This window comes from Ciconia boyciana, chromosome 6 (genome assembly GCF_034638445.1).
Source record: "Ciconia boyciana chromosome 6, ASM3463844v1, whole genome shotgun sequence".
NCBI classification, from domain to species: Eukaryota; Metazoa; Chordata; class Aves; order Ciconiiformes; family Ciconiidae; genus Ciconia; species Ciconia boyciana.
Window position 1 is genome coordinate 61,886,767 of NC_132939.1, and position 18,234 is coordinate 61,905,000.

General features: G+C 40.7%; 1 protein-coding gene across 2 annotated transcripts in view; it reads left to right on the plus strand.

The window, feature by feature from the left end:
* Window positions 1–858: 858 nt before the first annotated feature.
* The window catches only part of ADSS1 (adenylosuccinate synthase 1), a 31,108-nt gene continuing 13,732 nt past the window's right edge, over window positions 859–18,234 (plus strand). Inside the window, exons 1-6 of one of the 2 annotated variants that reach the window (XM_072864570.1) lie at window positions 2,910–2,935; window positions 6,039–6,150; window positions 15,371–15,473; window positions 16,911–16,973; window positions 17,761–17,811; window positions 18,141–18,207. In XM_072864570.1, coding sequence (XP_072720671.1) covers window positions 2,925–2,935; window positions 6,039–6,150; window positions 15,371–15,473; window positions 16,911–16,973; window positions 17,761–17,811; window positions 18,141–18,207 — 407 coding nt within the window. In that variant the 5' untranslated portion in view covers window positions 2,910–2,924. Of the gene's footprint in view, window positions 1,182–2,909; window positions 2,936–6,038; window positions 6,151–15,370; window positions 15,474–16,910; window positions 16,974–17,760; window positions 17,812–18,140; window positions 18,208–18,234 lie in introns of those variants that run through there. The other variant, XM_072864569.1, reaches the window with a different exon arrangement.

An 18,234-nucleotide genomic window follows, 5' to 3' on the forward strand; every position in this document is an offset into this window, starting at 1 on the left:
TTCTCGGGCCAGCGGGTGGATGTTTGTGCCTCATGACCCGTGTGTGCCGGAGTAGCTTGTGTGCCTGTCCTTCTCCCACTGTTATGTACCACAGGGTACTCGTGAGCGTACCTGTGCACGTGTCAAGCTGCTCTGTGTGTGCAATTCTCTGTGTGCCTGACAGCAACAGTCCCAAATGCGTCAGAGCAACATCTGTCTTGCAGTGACAGTAGCCAGTGTTCCTCAGGCCAACGTCTGTCTGTCTGGCAGTGACACAGGCTCACATGCCTCCGGACTGTGTGTATGACTCACAGTGACACAGCCCCTGGGCCTAAGACCAAGAGACAGACTAAGGGTCTGTCTTGCTGTGACACCCTCACACGCAGGTCCGCGCTGCTCGTGCGTCTCACGGTGACAGTCACGCACCTCAGGATGGCACGTGTCCGTACGTCCCCGTGACACGGCCCCACGGGCCTCAGACTGCCACAGACCTGTGTGTTGTGTCTCTCCGTCACGCAGCCGCGCCTCAGCTTTGTGTCAGAGTGACACAGCCGCGCGCCTGAGACCCTTGCGTGAGTGCGCCTCACAGTGACACAGCCCCGCGTGGCCCGGCCCAGCCCAGCGCCTGTCTGTCTGTCTGTCTGTCTGTGCCACAGGCCTGGCTGCCTCAGAGAAGCGTGCCCGAGGGTGACGCAGGCCCACGTCGCTCTGAGGTGCCCCGTCACCCGCGCGCCCCAGGACTGTCCGCGCCTCACGCTGCCACAGCCCCGGTGCCTCGGAGGTCGGTGCGCGCGTGTGCGTGAGGAGACTGCGCGTGTCCGTGCGGAGACCGCGCGCGGCGGCGGCGGGGCGGCGGCGGCAGCCGGACCCGCACGTCAGCGCGCCGCGCGGGGCGGGCGGCGGCGGCGCCGTTAAAGGCCGGCGGCGGCGGCGCGGCGCGGGCAGCGCGGAGGGGCTGGGCTCGGCGCCGGCGGGGGAGCGAGGCAGAGCGAGGCGGCGGCTCCAGCCACCCACCCACCATGTCGGGCACCCGAGCGTCCAACGATCGCAGCAGCCACCCCGGCGGCGGGCTGAAGCGGGCGCGCAGCGAGCCGGGCGGTAACAAAGTGACGGTGGTGCTGGGAGCGCAGTGGGGGGACGAAGGCAAGGGCAAGGTGGTCGACCTGCTGGCCACCGAGTCGGACATTGTGTGCCGGTGCCAGGTGGGTGCCGGGCCGGGCCGGCTCTGCCCGCCGCTCCCCCGCCCTGCGTTTCGCGCTCTCCTCGGCCCCCGCTTCACCCCCCGCTCCCCTCGGCCCGGCGCTCTCCGTCCCTCGCGGGTCCCCTCGCTCTCTCCCACGCTGCTCTCCCTTCTCTCTCCCCAGCCGTGTCTCCCTCCGCCTGCCTGCCTTTATCTTCTGCCGCTCCTCCCTCCTGTTGGTTTTCTTCCTCCTCTCCCCGCTCCTTATTCCTCCTCCCCGTCCCCTCTCCCGCAGCGAGCGGTGGGAGGCGAATGTGCCCCGGTGGGCAGCCATGTGCCCCCCGCACCCCCCCACCCCGTCCCGGCTGCGCCTCGAAATGCCACTCGGAAAGAAAAAGCCCTGAACTATAAATATAAATAGCTGACCCTTCACGATAAGCGACACAAGATCCCGAGGTGCCGGAGGCGGGGGGACGGGGGCCGTCTGCCTGGGGCGGGGCGGGCAGCGCTGCCGGGGGCCGCTGCCCGCGGAGGGGGGGGGGCGGTCGGCGGAGGGCCGCGCTCCGGGCGCTTCCCGGCGCTGGGCTGCCTTGGGAGGCAAAGCCCCGGGGCCTGGGGTGGGGTCCGTCGCTTGCAAGGGTGTAAGGCTGCCTGTAAGGGGTTTGGTGTTCCGGGCTTGTTGCTCCTCCGGGAAGAAAACGTTCTGGGCCGGCCTGAAGACCGGCCGCTCATAAACATCAGGAGTTTTCCTAAGTTTTAACTGCAGGGGCTTTTTTGGATAGGCGGGTTGTGTTCCCTGCGAAACGCCTAGAAGTTTATTCTAAAAGTGTTTTCAAATGGAGCGTGAGTAAAATGGAAAAAACAAGTTATGTAAAAGTACAAGATTTAAGCGGTTTGATGAAAACAGGGAACGTCTTACATGCCTTTGCTTATATGTATTTTTGAATGGAATATAATGCAAGGATTCTTAAAACGATCTATTTGCCTAGTATAAACCAAATTAGGCACAAAGGTGATCCCAAATAATAGTAATAACTTTTAAAGGAACTGTTTTCAAACATTAATTATTAACATATTAGGCTAATACAGCTAATAATCTGTTCAGTTGTCCCTGTAAACTATATGACTGCATTAATAAGTAGTCAGCTTAGTCCAGCTCAGTTGGTATGTACCATGAAATTTATTCTGCTTTGAAATGCACAATAGCTACTGAAAAGCTACAGATATCCTTGAATCTGAGATAAATCCAAGGACGTTTGTGTAATTAAGTATATTATGGAAATAAATGTTGTCATGTGAGTTAAAAATTTAGAAGGCGGAGGAAGTATTTTCAGTTGGGACATTAAACTCCCAAGATCTTGAATCACCTTGGGGAGAAGTTTCTGTGCAAAACTTAGCTAATGAATATGTATTATCAGGACTATAGCTACTTTTCCATCTTTATTTCTTCCTCCTCCCCCATAAACTGTTGTGAGGAATTTAAACACAGGTCTCATAATTGGTTCGGTGAGAAAACAAAATGTAAAAGCTTTAGCTGAGGAGGAGCATTTCATATAGGCCTCAGTCCAACAGTGCTTTCTCATGAGTTTACTGTTACTGCTGCAAGAAGTCATGTTGGTTCTCTTTAGACCTGCTTTTGAGAGATGCCCTGAAGGCTGCTTTCAAGATGGATTTGCTGTCCACCCAGAGAACTAATTTACAAGCATGGCCCCAGGTGCAGCCTCAGAATACCCTTTGAAGGATACAGGACTCTGCGTGCGTGAGCATGCTGGAAGGGTTAGTGTGTTAACAACAGGCTAGATGGCTTTGATGGTTTAATATGCTGCCAGGCACATCTAGATCATCTTTCTGATGATGAGACCGGGATGGATGGAAGGCAGGTGGATCTAGAAGAGCTCTGGACTCTTTTCAGAATAGTGTTCACCGATACACGTGCGCACACGCTGTGTGTATGAGACTACAATAGGATTACTAATACACTGATTTAATCGAAGTGTCTTCAGATTTAGAGTTTAGGGAAGAATATAAAACATTTGAAAGAGAAAATATGGGTAATGATTTACTTTTGAGTAGCAAATATTATACAACTTAAGTGAGAAGTGTGGTTTTTCTAATACTTAAGTGGGGTTTTTGCGCATTTGGCAATTTTGAGGGTGCTTTTTAAAAAGATGCCATTTTAATAACTTAATATTTCCTACATTCGAAGCCGATCATGCAAGTAGATAACGGTGTATGATTTTTGCCTCTGTGAGAACTCAGATGGGACTGTTAAGGTTAGTAGATACACACACATCTAAGTATGTGAACAGTACTGATGAGTTCTCTCAGTGTGATAATGGTAGGTCATTAATTTATAGGTGTAATGAGTTTGAGAGGGACTTCATTAATGCTGTGTGCTGCCATGAAAAACATCAGTGTTTGGACCAGAGTCTTGCTTGCTTCACATTCCTCCTAGAGACTAAGAAAAACCTTTTAGTTCGATAGCACTTGTGTACTAGAAGAGATTGCTTAAGAAACAGGGTCTCCCTTATTAGAGACTTTAGAGAAAATGTCAGAAAAAGTTCCATCAGGAATTTTTTGTGTTTTAGAATATGATGATTGACAAGGTTATTTCCTGTCCACTCCATTTTCTGAGACATTGATGGAAGCAGTGTTCAACAGCTTGTTATAGTCCTCAGCGAAATGAAAGTAGGGAGAGCTAGACAATGAATATCTGAAAGAGGGATAGGATAGGATCCCTTCTGAACAGGAATTTCAGTTCAGGGCTGAAACTGAGTTTGAGCTTTCTCAAAATAGTAGTTTCCTAATATCTCTATGAAAGGAAATAATTTTCATTAAAAGTTTCTCAAGTATTTTTAGTGTGTTGATTTAGTGAGAAAAAAATCTGTGACAGCTAGATTGCTACAGAGGAAATGAAATTATATTTCCTGGGATGCTGGAAAGAAAGGCAAGTAGGCAAATGGGAATAGGAAGTCCTTCACAGGCACAAGGGAATTCAAAATATGTTAAGTAAAGAAAATTCTGCATTCAAACCCTGGCCTCTGTAATTTTCCTGAGCTTTCAGAATTTAATTCCACATGAATTGAAGAGCCTTATTTTGTTGATCATGTTGTTTCAGTCTTTCTCAGTTCTTAGATTATACACAGTCTAAGCCCAAACAAGTTAGGTACACACCATAATTCACTTAATTTTTCACATTCGTGACACTGAAATATGTGACATAATTTTAATACGAAATCTTAGTTCGCCTGAAGTAATTGGTTTCATTTCACCTGTATACTTGAAGCATTCTTTGTGAAAGAGGATGTTTTAATAAGGATGAAAGATCTCTGGATATTCGCGTAGATGATGCTGAACAAAACTTTTCACAGACTGCTTTTATTAAAATACCAGATACATGGGCACACATATCCATATGAACAAGCAGAAAAGGTATTTCTAAATAAATTAATAACGGGCATTTTAGGGCTGTTAAGGAACTGAGTAGGTTTGTCTAAGTTTGGGTTATTAATGGAGAGCATCAAGAACATTTTTCCTCTAAATTGCTCTTTCAGCAAGCAAAGGCATTCAGAAGCAGAACGATAGAGGCTAATATTGCTTTCTTATTGTGGCCTTCTGGGGCATAGAACTGTCACATTATGCTGTGCAATACTTTTAATTCCTTGTATGTTTTCAGGGAAGGGTACAATCGAAGAGTTCAACTGCAAATATTTCATTTTGATCTTTCCTTTAAAAACAGATTTTGTACATTCGTTAAAAGCTTTAAACTGATAGAATATCAGACATAAAGAGGGAAGTTTGCTTTTTACCTAGCTTCTTAGCATGTTGTCATAGAACAAGAAGTCCTAATGTAAGCTTAAGTAATTTGGATACACGTAACGTACTGATGAAGAGCGGTTTGGCATTGTTCAAAACATGGCTCCAGATTGTGAGTTCTTCAGTGGCAGCTCTCATTTCAGCTGTACTTTCTCACATCACCTCATATGTTGTTGTGTGGCTACCTTCAAAACTAGAGCTTGTGGCTGGTTTTACCTACCGGGGTTTTAATTAGATAATTTCTCAGATCTGGTTTGGAGCATGATCGAACAAATAGTCGACTGTCACGACTGCCGAGGTGATGTGCCTCCAGAGGCACCACTTAAAACTAGATCTGTTCCCAAAAAAAGTCATATATAGAACTGCTGTAGTGAGTTCACAGTTCACTGAGGACAGCTGGTGGTCATACAGTTCTAGCTGTTTCCTTAAGCTGAGACTACGTAAGTTACACTGGTAATAATAACTTTTCACTGAACATATTTACTGAACAGTTCTGTATGGGTGTGAATGGAAAAGGAAATAGCGTGCATTGTCATATATGGCAGGACAAGTACCATGCATCTTTGCCAATAATGGTAAATGACTCATGAGATGCTTTTTCTTTTGTAATTTAGGTGTGTGCCAAGAATGTCTAGTTGCCAAGAATTCCTGTTGTAATGGAGAGTAAACAATTCTGCCTTTCCTGATGAAGTTTTCTTGTGCAATAAATTGTTTTTCAACAAAATATCCAAAAGCACCAAAGGAAAATGCCCCATAAACAATTCGATTAAAAAAGTTGAAGGGGAGGAAAGAAAAAAGGTTTTCCAAAAGCTTAATATGAAAGGTACAAAAAATATTGCGAGTAAATTAGTAGAGCCCCTGTGATAATAATCATTACCGGCAGCGGGTTTGGTCTCAGTTACTGAATAGATTGGTAAAACAGTTGTGGCACAAATGCATGCCTTTCTTTCACTTCATACCGAAACCAGTGACAATGATTCAGCAGCAGGGACTAGTCCAAGACAGTTTTTAAGATTTTTCAGGCCTTCATTTGGCACTGCTATTCCTGTGTTGCCCATGACAGTGCTGGATGTGTGAGACCTGTGACACTTCTGCCTTCTGGAAGTCTGGAAACAATCTGCCTGATGTTATCAGCATTCCCTGAAGAGCTGTCATTGAAGAAACAACACCAAATTGTAAGAATGTGATTGCAATAAGAAGAGCTGTTGTTAGATTTCTTAAGCTTCTCATATTAATGTGCTTTTATTTTTCACTAAATATGCAGTCACTTTTTAAAACATTTCCTCTATCCAAGTTTGTATGCTTTCACGTTAAGAATTGCTTTGGTTTTTAAAAGGGATCATCTGATCTTTTGAGGCAGATGGAGAAAAATTATGGTTGATGTTAATACTGAAGAAAAGCCGAGGAGGTTGAAAAAGGTACCAGAAAAACGTGCTGTTAAGGTCTTTTCTGGTTGAGTAGTTTGCAGTCATTTGAACCAAAGAGTTTTAACCAAATCATACACCAAGGATGTTGAGTGGCTAGTTTTCTTGATGTAGCAGATGTTAACAAATAAGATTGAGAGGGGCTGACCAGTAAGAAAAGCCTAGCAACGTTTTGGGTTTGAGGTATCACTGCAACATCAGAGAACAACCTAGGAAAGGGTGAAGGGACATGCCCAACACTTATGGTATGAGTAACTGTTGCATATTATTGCCAGTTTCATTATTTCCGTGTTCTAGTGTTTTAATGAATACAAATAAATACTGTATATATTAGAAATGGTACTTTGAGGAATGCAAAGGAATATACTGTGGGCAGGTGATCAAATAATAAAACCCAAATGTGGCAGAAATGCCAGATGAGAAGTTTTTCTCAGTGGTTTAGGTGCGAGACAGGGCTGTTCCTTTGTTCCTCTGTTGTGCTGCTGACATGGCAGCGCAAAGCATCCACGTGTTGTTGTGACTGACTGTGATCATGGGCTGCTGGAACTGTTTGCAACGGGGGATTAAATCAGGGCAGTTTTATGTGATCATTACGTGGAGTTACAGGGGCTTGTTGGCTACTATTTTTCTCTGTGTGTATGTATTGTGTTGCGCTCCTTTCCGTGAGATTTAACCCTGATACTTAGTATAATTTCTCCCTACAGGATAAAGTAGCATGTAAAGACTTTAATCTCCTAATGATTTAGTGCTTGATGATCTTCAGTGAAGAGATTGATGACCTTGGAGCCATGAGTGTGCAGTGACTGCAGGACTGTCGGTTTTGATTTCTCTAATGTTTGGGAAGGTTGATAATCCCATTTGCACGTACATACATGTACATTCATACAGGCATATTTCTTTCTAAGTAATTTTTTGCAAGATTCCCTGCAAAAAAGCAAGTAGGTTTTATTTTGCTATTTAACACAGGAGAGGGTTCATTAAGTGTGAGTGGTTTCCTTTGCTACAATAAAGGAGTCCACCCTTTCAAAATTGAAACTTTTTGTAGCGATCTGTCACTTATAAGGTATTTTTTCCAAATTTTATTTTTCATTTTGCTTATACATACTTACATGCTACACTATATCATTTTAGGCTTTAGAACAACATGCTAACATTGCTATTTTAAACTGGCCTCTCCTTTGGGCATCAGCGAGATCATCTCAGGACCACCAGGATTATAAATACTGTATGAGAAGGTCAGGTTTAAAGTTTCCAAATCTCCATAAGAAAGCAAGCTTAATTTTCAATCCCCTTTATAGAGCCTGATAAATTTATTATCCGCTACAAGCATCAAAAGAAAGCAGCTGAAAATTAAGCTGAAATGACATCTGTTCTGTTTCATTCCTGTTGTAACTCACTAGCTGTTGTTAACTTGTTTACAGATATAAGAAAAGTTATGTTCATATCCTTGGATCAGATTACTTCCCACAGAGATGTGACTACACTTCTTCAGAAGAGAGGACTAAAGATGAGCAGACACGTCTAGGTTTTTCATGCTTGATTTCCTTTATTTGAGGATTCTGCTAACATTAGTCAGAATGCTTTTTCCACTATAGCATTTTCTATCAATATACCTCAAATTTGTTATTTTCTTTACATCTTCTGCTGGAATTAAGTGTGTGTTTTGTTGTAGTGGTCTGTCATAGTAGATTGTTTTTACATGGTTTGACAAAACTTTAAATTCAGTTTGAGAGAAAATAACGAGAGTTTAAGAGTGTCTAGTTTGCCTACACTGACTGCTGTTTAAAACTTGAGTTGAATAAGACCTGGCTTTTCCAGTTGCATTTTTCAGATACTTGGAAGATCAAGGTATCCATATAAGTCAGGGTCACTTTTAATTTGTAGTAAAGGAAAAATACTACATTATTAGTGCAAAATATGATGTAAGCTTCAGGTTTTTTATATTTGCGCTAGAAATAATTTTATATATTTCTTTAAAAGGTCAGAAGTTTTGCTCAGTTCTTCTCGAGAGTGTTTGTGTTTATAATCATACTAGTTGTCTCATTAGGCTTTAGAAGGTCTCCTTCCATGGGAATTCAGGAGTTTTTTAAGAGATCACTATTTTACTTGGGAAGGTGGGATCCTGTGGATTTTGTTCATTCTATGAGAAGGGACACAGCAGGAACACACTTGAACAGATGCAGGAATCAGACATAGCAGTTCTGTGCAGAGTTACTCTTACTTGAAACCATTACTGCAAACATATTATTTGGGAAGAAGAGCAAGGCCAACTCGATTTGGCTGATGATGATTGGTGTCAGGAGATAAATACTTGGAACTCACTCCAGCTCTTTGTCACCACCGTAGCTTTAAAAATCACTGCTCCCTCAGTTCTTCTGGTCTAAGTATACTTCTGATTATTCCCTAACCCAGCTCTTTCCAATGGCTTGGGTTAAAAAAAAGTTATGATCCACTTCTTGGAACTGAGTTGGGCTGAGTTGGGTGCTATCAGGTGATAGTTTAACTGGAAAAATTAGCAAGAAAAAACTTCCAGTAAAGGAAACTATAACAAGCACCTATGGCAGCAGCCTCCCAACCGGAATGTACAGCACTTTTGGTCATCTGACAAAAGGTGTCACACACAGGTGATTTTGTGACATTGTGTCTAAGGGTCTGAGTGTTCAAAGCACTTAACACACAGACAAATGCAATGCCTTGGATTTTTTTTTTTAAACCAATGATGTTCTAAACTCATTTGCAATGGTGTAAATCAAGAGAAATATCATGAAAGGCAATGGATTTATATTATTATAAAGTTCATGTCAAAGCCAGTTATGCTGGTAGCACTTATTAGCTACGTTTTATTCAAGTTAGGTCCAGGCAGTTGCTAATGTAAGTTAGAAATAGCTATCGTTAATTAAATTGTAAAGAGAAAGAAGAAACAATTTATGTAACTATGCTCCTTCTTGTTTGTTCAGAATCATATATGAAATGCTATAAATGGAAGAATATTACTCAATCCAGATAAGAAAGCTGAAGTATTTTATAGTCTGTTTCATAGTATGATGAGAGGTATTTGGCCTGCAGATGCAGTTGAATTTCAGAAAATATTTTGCTTCATCGATGGATGGAATTAGTAGAGCTGGGACACTTACAATGAAAAGAGATAGACAGGAATCATAGCATTTGTTTTCAGATGCAGACTTCCCAAACTGCTGGTTTGTAGCTGGTATTCCAATTCATAGATTAGAAATTCATAGATTTTAATGCTAGAGGGGATCATCTTGTAATCTTGTCCAAGTACCAAGGACACAATATTCTAGTAGGAGTTGCACTACTGCCACAAGGAGAGGTAATACAATCTCTCTACTCCTGCTTGATATTCCCATTTATACATGCGAGGTTCACCTTAGGCATATCAGCCAGTAGTGAAACTGTGTTCAGACACCTCCACATGCTTCCTAGCACAGATGTCTCCCATCCAAAGTTTGGCCTATCTTTTTGATTCTAATTAATTTATTCTAAACCTGGTCATGACATTTTATACATTCACTGCATATACCAATTGGCTAAGGAGCTCAGACTGCTGTGTACTGCTGGTACACCATTCAAACGATAGTTGTGTCGGCTGCAGATCTTCAATAATGAGTTTCTATTTTTTCCCCCTTGCATTGATTAACATTGCTAACTGGAAGAGGGTGAGAACTGATCACCGTGAAACCTGTCAGAAACTTACCTGTTTTGTGTTCATACTCTAGTTATAGTTTGAAACTATCAGGTCTTAAGGCATTTTATATGTGCTCTGGTGATTTTTCATATCAATCTAGTTTGTTAATCAAGTTATGTTTGGGCATTGTGGGGAGCACTGAGCAAATGAAAGATGCATTAACCAGTGGAAACCAGCAGAGCATCTGAAAACACTCCTCCCACATATGGAGAATGCAGTCTCTTGCACGCTACCTGGCTGGCAAGAGCACGCAGAAACACATCTGAGCATGAGGACACATTTCATTCCTATTCAAACATGTATTGTAAGGCTAGCTGGGAGGAAAAAGTTCCTGCTGCAGGTACTGAACAGTCTCACTGCTGCTCTGAATAGAAATTCTGTTTGTACCTTGGGATGTTTCAGCTACAGAGAATAGAAGAGATGATTTTAAAAAAAACAATACAGAACAAAACATCAGCCTTGAAATGGCTGAGCACTTTGGAAGATGGATTTGTTTCTTCATCTTTTTTGTAAGTTCTACTAACAAGATAAAGACTGTGTTCTCCTCTGCCAGCCTGTTCATAATAATTATTAATTCCCTGAAATATAGTATTTATAGAAGCATACAGTTGTTAACACTAGTAAAATGGAATAGCTTCTTAATTTAGTGTATTGATGCAGTGCTTGTGTTCACACACTATAGAATAGTAATCAAAGTACCTCACTTCAGTGCAAGAATCCAATATCACAAATAGGTCAGCACATAAAAAGTTTGGAAAAGTATTTTCTTTTTAAATAAGGTACTTGAAAAAAACATTTGGATGTTTTATAAGGCAGTTTAAGTTCCTTTAGCTGCTTCTGGTACTGGGAGAACATGTAACTTTACACACTGATTATTAGAACTGAAAATATGGATTAAATTTTTCCAGAAAAAAAATCTCATTTTTATTTGAGTCCAAATTAAACATTCTTGAAAAATCATTTAAAACAACCCAAAACAACCAAACCTCACCATATAGAATTACTCTGCTCTGAAAATAGTGCCTAGTATGTTTCCTGTTGTTTAACTCTCAAAAACGTGTTGCAACTCTTTCCATTAACTTAAAGTCTGTTTTCCAACCTGGAATGACAGGCATTTTAGGTGGTTGAATTTAAACCACATTGCTGGTGGTCAGCTGGATTTTAGAAGAAAGGGGGTATAGCTTGAAGCACCACAAGTTAATAGAGCATTCCTTAGGCAACATATATTGAAATTATACATATTTAATGCTGTTAATAAAGCCTCAACTTCTAGTGCTTTCAAAGTTAATAAAAACTGTTTTCTTAAGCAATGTAGTTACTTTCAAAAGGCTGAATACTAATTTTCCACTGCAGGCTATGAATTACTTCAATGAAAGTTATTTTTTCTTAGGTGCCTGATTTAAAGGTGAAGAACTTTAACACCTACCAATACTGTTAGAAACAAGCGTTTACCAGCTTTGAAATTTTCACATAGCTAATATGAAGAACAGCAGCCATGGCTGCACAGTCAAAAAGTACTGCTGTATCTAGGCAGTGCCTCAAAGCAAGGATTTTTGTGTGCTCTCTGGAGATGAGCTTTCTAAATTATATTTAGGTCTTTTTATTACTATAGCAAGATGTCTATCATGTTTTTGGCATGCTTGATACTTTCTAGTTCTCAAGTCCCACTTCATTGCTGCAGTTTGCTGTAATTGATAGCCCCAGTCACCTGCATTTGGTACAGTTTTAATAGAGTCACTAGAGATTAAAGTGGCTTAATAGAAGGGGCACAAGTGCTACTGAACATGTTGGAATCACTGCAGAAGCAGTAAGGAAGGTTTCAGGTTGAAGTGGATCCTAATGTTCAAGACACTGCTGTCATCCCAGTTGCACTCAGCCTTCTTTGGAACAGAACTTCCCACACCAGAGTAGTTTAATGGGAATACCCAGGCTTCCCAGGTTTTGGAATTGAATGCTAGTTGTTATTTCTGGTCATACCATCATTTTGCAATACAGATGATGCTGAAGTGGCATTGGTGATTAATCTGTCAGAAATTGTTGCCTTAACATTCCCTTTGTTAGAGAAGTTTTTGAAGAACCACAAAAGAAGGCAGATACCATCTCTAGAGACCTAGGAAAGTGGAAATGATGAAAGATAAATAAAAGTCAGGTGAGATCAGTGGTGCACAGCAGAGATTCTGTGAGCTCAGTCTGGGCATTAAATGGAGCTCATTATGTAGAGCTGCATTTGAAGCAAGGGCCAAGCAGAGAAACCAAAGATTTCTTGGTCCAAGTGAGGAGTCCAGGTGAGGGCCATCCTGAGGGTCCAGAGAATAATGTCACTAGGTGTGTTAGTGTTGACACCACTTTGATGAAATACCATTTGAGGAAAAGAAGGGAGCTTACATGGTTGCAGTGTACCATGCACCTTCAATCATGTAATCTTCAGATTAAGCCCATACAAGCTTTTAGGTCCCCCTTATATTTGTTAGCAAAAGATATGGCTCATATAGACCCTATATTGACTCTTAGAACTCAAGTAAAATTAGAAAAGGAGTAGAGATCTTTAATATCTGAGCTGTTAGACTGCCAATATGCTGTTAGAATATCTATGAAACTGAACATGAGAAATTACTGAGATGACCAGATGATAAATAGAAAGTATCTCATCAGACCAGCCGTATGTTTTGCAAGTTATATCATGTCTGTTGGGTAATTCAATGCTCTGCTACCACTTTAATTATATTTGTAAAAATTTAATTAATTGAGCTGTAAAAATATACTCAGAAGACACTTGTTTAGGAAATGCAGACCAACATGAGCAGTGCACAAAAACAGTTCCATAGCTGTCAACATTAGCTTTAGATTAGAGAAGTGCTGTTTTATAAGGTCTGTCACTGAATTCTTGGTTTATATTATCTGTCCAGAGGAACTGAAAGTGGATTCAGAGATTTTGGCAATTAAAGGATGTCTCATATCTGCTGATGTTTCTGTGCTTCAGCCTTTTTTTTATGTATGCCAGCTTTCACAGCTGGTTGATTAATGTCCCTTTTTAAGCATTTGCTAAAGAAAGAAACAGCATTTGTCTGGGTATGAGTAGTTCAGGAAAATTTCCAAAATAATAAACTATCTTTCATAAATGTTCTCATACTGGTATATCCCACCTTCTAAAATTTTAGGATAGAAGAAAACACTTCTGACTATAATTTAGGAGTGCTGTTATCTCAGATTGCGAGTCCTCAAGCCTGATTTCATTTGTTCATGTTGACTAAGAAAAGCAGAATATAACTATACTGTTAGTGACAAGAAATACTTTTGAAGGAGCTTGGTTCCCCATTTTCTCAGGAAATGGGAAAATTGTTCTTTGTAGTAGAGATTAAATCAGTGTTAAATGATGGAGTTCATACTTTTAAAGTCCCCATCTTGCCACTGTCTATAGGCAAGCAGAAAAGGAAAGCTGATGGTTTCTGAAGAAGTTACTAGCCTCTTTCTCAAGCCACTATAGTAAAATAAGCTAGTGTTTCAACCAGTGCAATCCATCCAGTCTCAGACCTCTTAAATATCATGTAAGGGAGTCTCCTGCATGATTTATTAGCCTGCTAGATTGTTCAGTACCTTTAACTAGATCCAGGTTCCTACAACTGGCTTATTATATCTGGGAGGCAAGCTACATACCCAGGATGGTCCTGCTTTCTTCAGGATTCTCCAGAGAAATTATAACTCTGCGTTAACAAGACACCTGGGAGTCTTGTTCCATCCTTCCCAGCCCAAGGATGAGCTACCCAGCCATTCACTAAATCAAATGAAGTTTTGCATGTACCAGTTTTTTGTGTTACAACTCGTACTCAGCTCTCCCTTAGCAGGTTATCTTTTTAAACTCTGTTGTTGAACTCACATCTTCCAAAGCATGAGAATTATTTTTGTTGTATTTAAAGGCATATTTCTTAATGTTTCCCTCCATCCCACTGCTTAAAAAAGAACTTGCATTTTTTTATAGCCTGTATCTTTTTTTTAGTGTTGTGTTTCAGTGTATATCCACATTCTGAAAGGAATGTCACTTGCTATTTTCCTGTATATTACATGCAAACAAATGGGCAAACAAGAAAATGAAACTCTGGAAGAAAGTGTGTTATATTAATTGTTATATATGACTGTTCTTTCTCAGAGTTATCATGTAACAACTCCACTCATTCAGCCAACGTTCTTCATTATTTACAAATTACCAGTCACAGTCTCAGCTCTCCTTCCAGTATGCCCTCATTCCAGACACATCTACATCATTCGGACCTCATATCAAATCCACAAAGTTTTGTAATCACTTTGGAAAATGGAAGGCCTGTAGCATCAGAGCAGACAAGTAGTCAGATGTCCCAACCTTATCAGTAGGAGAAAAAGTTATATCACCACAGAACAGCAACAAACATTAAGCCTGTTGAGAAAACTGGACCTTTAATTTTCAAAACTTCACTGCTTCAATTCAAATCAGCTCATGACCTTGATTTACTCACCTCTTCCCAAGTTTGTTGTTGTCTCATCATCCTCTTTTAAAGCCTTTTGGGAAAAATCAGTTTCTTGAAGAAAATACCAGCTTCCATTCTCAGGTCTGGTAGATGGTTGTATAAGGTATGAATTGTAGTAGACTCCATAAAAGGAGGGGGCGTGGGGGTGGGGGGGGTGGTGGTGGTGGTGGTAACTGGGAAGATCATCCCTTGACAGGGAGATTCTGTGAAGCTGCAAAGACTGCACATGCTTCCAACTCTATACAGACCTTCCATCGTGAACACCTAGAGAAGCAGTAGCTGTTTTGTGGGTGGGCAGGCAGGAAGAGCTTCCATTCAGAAGGAAATATAGGGCATTGTAGGCTTAACTGTAAAGAGATGACCATGCACAGAAGATGCCCAAAAAGGATGGGCTTGTCTAGGCATGTCAGAGGCAGGACTCCCATGGTAGTTCAATCCAGTTTTGTTCCCAGAAAACTTCAGTTCTCTTCTAGCTTCTGCCACCGTTCTTGCATTTACTCTTGCCCTGCCCCAGTCCTGCCTTGACTCCGTGGTGTCATTCTGCTTCGTAATGCTACACAGTCCTGCTGAAATCCTTCAGTCCCCTAAACTGTCCTGTCTGAGCCCTTTTAACAATACTACAGCATCTCAAGAAACTCTAAGGTGGAGAAAGCAGTGACCCAAGACGTGAATGTATAAATAAAAAAAGATGACCTTGGCAAATCTGCTGAGAGTTGAGAGTGGTGGTATAAGACCATTAATCTTCTGGTGTTTCTTTCTGTTGCAGGGTGGGAATAATGCAGGCCATACTGTGGTGGTTGATGGGAAAGAATATGATTTTCACCTATTTCCTAGTGGCATCATTAATCCAAAGGCAATTTCTTTTATTGGTAAGACAATTTTGGAACTTATTAAATAAAATTACATTGATGGGTAGCTGCAACTATAGTTTATAGTAGCAAACAAAGAAAAACGTATAGGTGACTGTCAGTCAGATTTGCTTTAGCTTCAGCTGTTTGTCTTTTATTTCACTGCTGCTTTAATGTGAAGAGTTATTCTATGTTCAGTGTCAGTTTAGTGTCTGCTACTAGAAAACTGAAAGTAAGAACCCCCTCTTTCTGTCATGTTGCTCTTTCTTGTACTTTATGGTACAAGTTTGGATCCCACCTTCTACTTGCATACTCCTTTTACACTTTCAGAAATATAAATGCTGTTCTTTGAGGACACAAAACCCAGCTCTTAGGCTAAATAAATAATATCATTTATCTCTGGCATCTCTTTACTGACTTTCCAGAAATAGGCCCCAGGATACAGGGCTCTGCTTGGAAGGTCATCATCCAGTCTCCTTTTTGTTCACATTATCGGCTGTTTAAGGTGATGTTGTATTCAATGCAAATGTCATCATAAAAAAGTTTGCATTGCTTACTGGACATTAAACTCATATTTAAGTGATAGGCAAACTTAAGCCTTTTACTTGTCCAAAATTATGATTCTTTCTGACAGAAAAAAAAAAATGTATACAGACTGTGCAAGAAATAAGTGTAAGTTTTAGTGAGTCGCGAAACCGTAGTTGCAGTTTTGTTCCATTTTATAATTCCCAAATGGATGATTGAAATACATGAAACATTTTTTCTCTCTGCTAAATATGGTGTATTGCCTTGATTTCCACTTTACTCCCTTGTCAGTTAGTAAAGACTATAACTTAAGTTATCCTAAATTTAGGCTGGGACAGGCTCTTGCAGATATTTCTGATGTTCCCAAGAAGGAAGCAGCAGCTGTTTCCAGCCCACTACATCAGTAATCCTCCACATCTCATCAGTTATGCTCTGTATTGCTTGTGGATTTTAAATTGTAGCTCAAAAGCAGGAAGAAGGCATTGGTAATGTATTACAGCACTAGTTTGAGCTGAGTTTAGACAAATATGTGACTGTTGAAGAAAATTTAAATACTGTCACACAGACTTGTCAGTGTTGTAAGGCCATGGACTTCTTTGAGCTTTTACCAGTGAACAATTGAGGCTGAAGTCGTGGTGCAAGGTCCACCACAAACAAAGACAAGAATCCGCTTACCTCAGCTGGCTTTGGAGCAGGCCCGGCATTCACATCTGAAACAAGCAAGCTCTGGTTTTTCTGATTTTAGCAGGCTTACAGCTGCTACCCAAAATGAGGATTTATCCAAAAAGTTCTCAAGCTCTCTTTGTGAGAAATGTGAGAAACTTAACCTAACTTTTAAAATAAAATTTCAGACAGCAAGTGTTTACATGCCTTACCTCCTAAGAATGAGTATTTTATTTCTTGCTTTAAAATAAACCATTTATGTTCCCAAAGGTAATGGAGTGGTTATACATTTACCAGGCCTGTTTGAAGAAGCTGAAAAGAATGAAAAGAAAGGTTTGTATCGAGTAATTTTTAACCTTTCTTTATATTGGCAGCCAGGTTGAGGGGTTTTTTAAGCCTTTGTTTCTGACTGTAAATATTCAGTGCAATAACATCCTGGATTTTAAATAACGAGGAAACCAGCATATAAAATGTTGAATTGTGTTGTAGTTTTCAGACAGATTTTCAGAAGCAATCTTTTCATGGGTCTTCAGGGAGTTTTGTGGCATTCGATACCACATTAGACAGAAAATAAAATCCTGAAGTGTGTGGCAAAGGTCCCTTTGACCTCAAACTGAGGTGATTTAACCCAGAGTTTCTGTGTCCCTGTTTCTGTGCTCAAGTATAAACTCAGTTGGTTCTGCTTTGAGCGAGGCTTTGAACCAGATGACCTTCTAAGGTCCCTTACATCTTAAATTGTTCTATGATTCTCTCTATATAAATTCTCTATTTTCTGAGGCACAATGGAGTTTAAGTGTTTTATCGTATAGCGAGTTAAACAAGAATCTTTCCTTAAAATAAGAATTGCGTGTAAGCCACAGCATTCTGGCATTAAGAAGAAGTGAGTGTCTTTTGTCCATACCAAAATGAGAAAGCTGAAAAAGTAAAGAAAGAGAAAAGTTTGTTAATGAAAACATTGCTGATATTTGATATTCACCTATGTTTTATCCATTTTGTCTACAGTCTTCTTAACAAGGAGCTATATAAACTAGAAGAAAGACATACAAAAACTAACAGCAAATCTCAAAGTTTGGCCAATCAGCGCAGCTGAAATCCTACTTTCCTTTATATCTTCTGACAGGTTTAAAAGATTGGGAGAAAAGACTGATTATATCAGATAGAGCACATATAGGTAAGTGATGATTGAAGGAGGGGAAAAAACTTACAAATGGTGCTAAACTACATTATTACTCCACAGAGCAGTCATGTATTTGATCTAATACAGCTTCTTTATATGTTGTGTTACCTGGAGCATAATAATGGAATTTGTATCTGCTAAAGAGTGATGTTTTACATGTTTTCACAATGTTTAAGGAATACTCCTTCTGTTTTCACATGAGGAGACCTGCGCACTATCAATGATAACAAAGGCACTTTGTCTTGAAATTGTAGATGTCTGTGATTTAAAGAATGTTTTTCTCCTTTGGTCTCCCACTATGTCCATTTGATTTTTCATTGCAGTGTTTGACTTTCACCAGGCAGTAGATGGGCTCCAGGAAGTGCAACGTCAAGCACAAGAAGGAAAAAAGTAAATATTTTCAGCAGCTTCATTTCA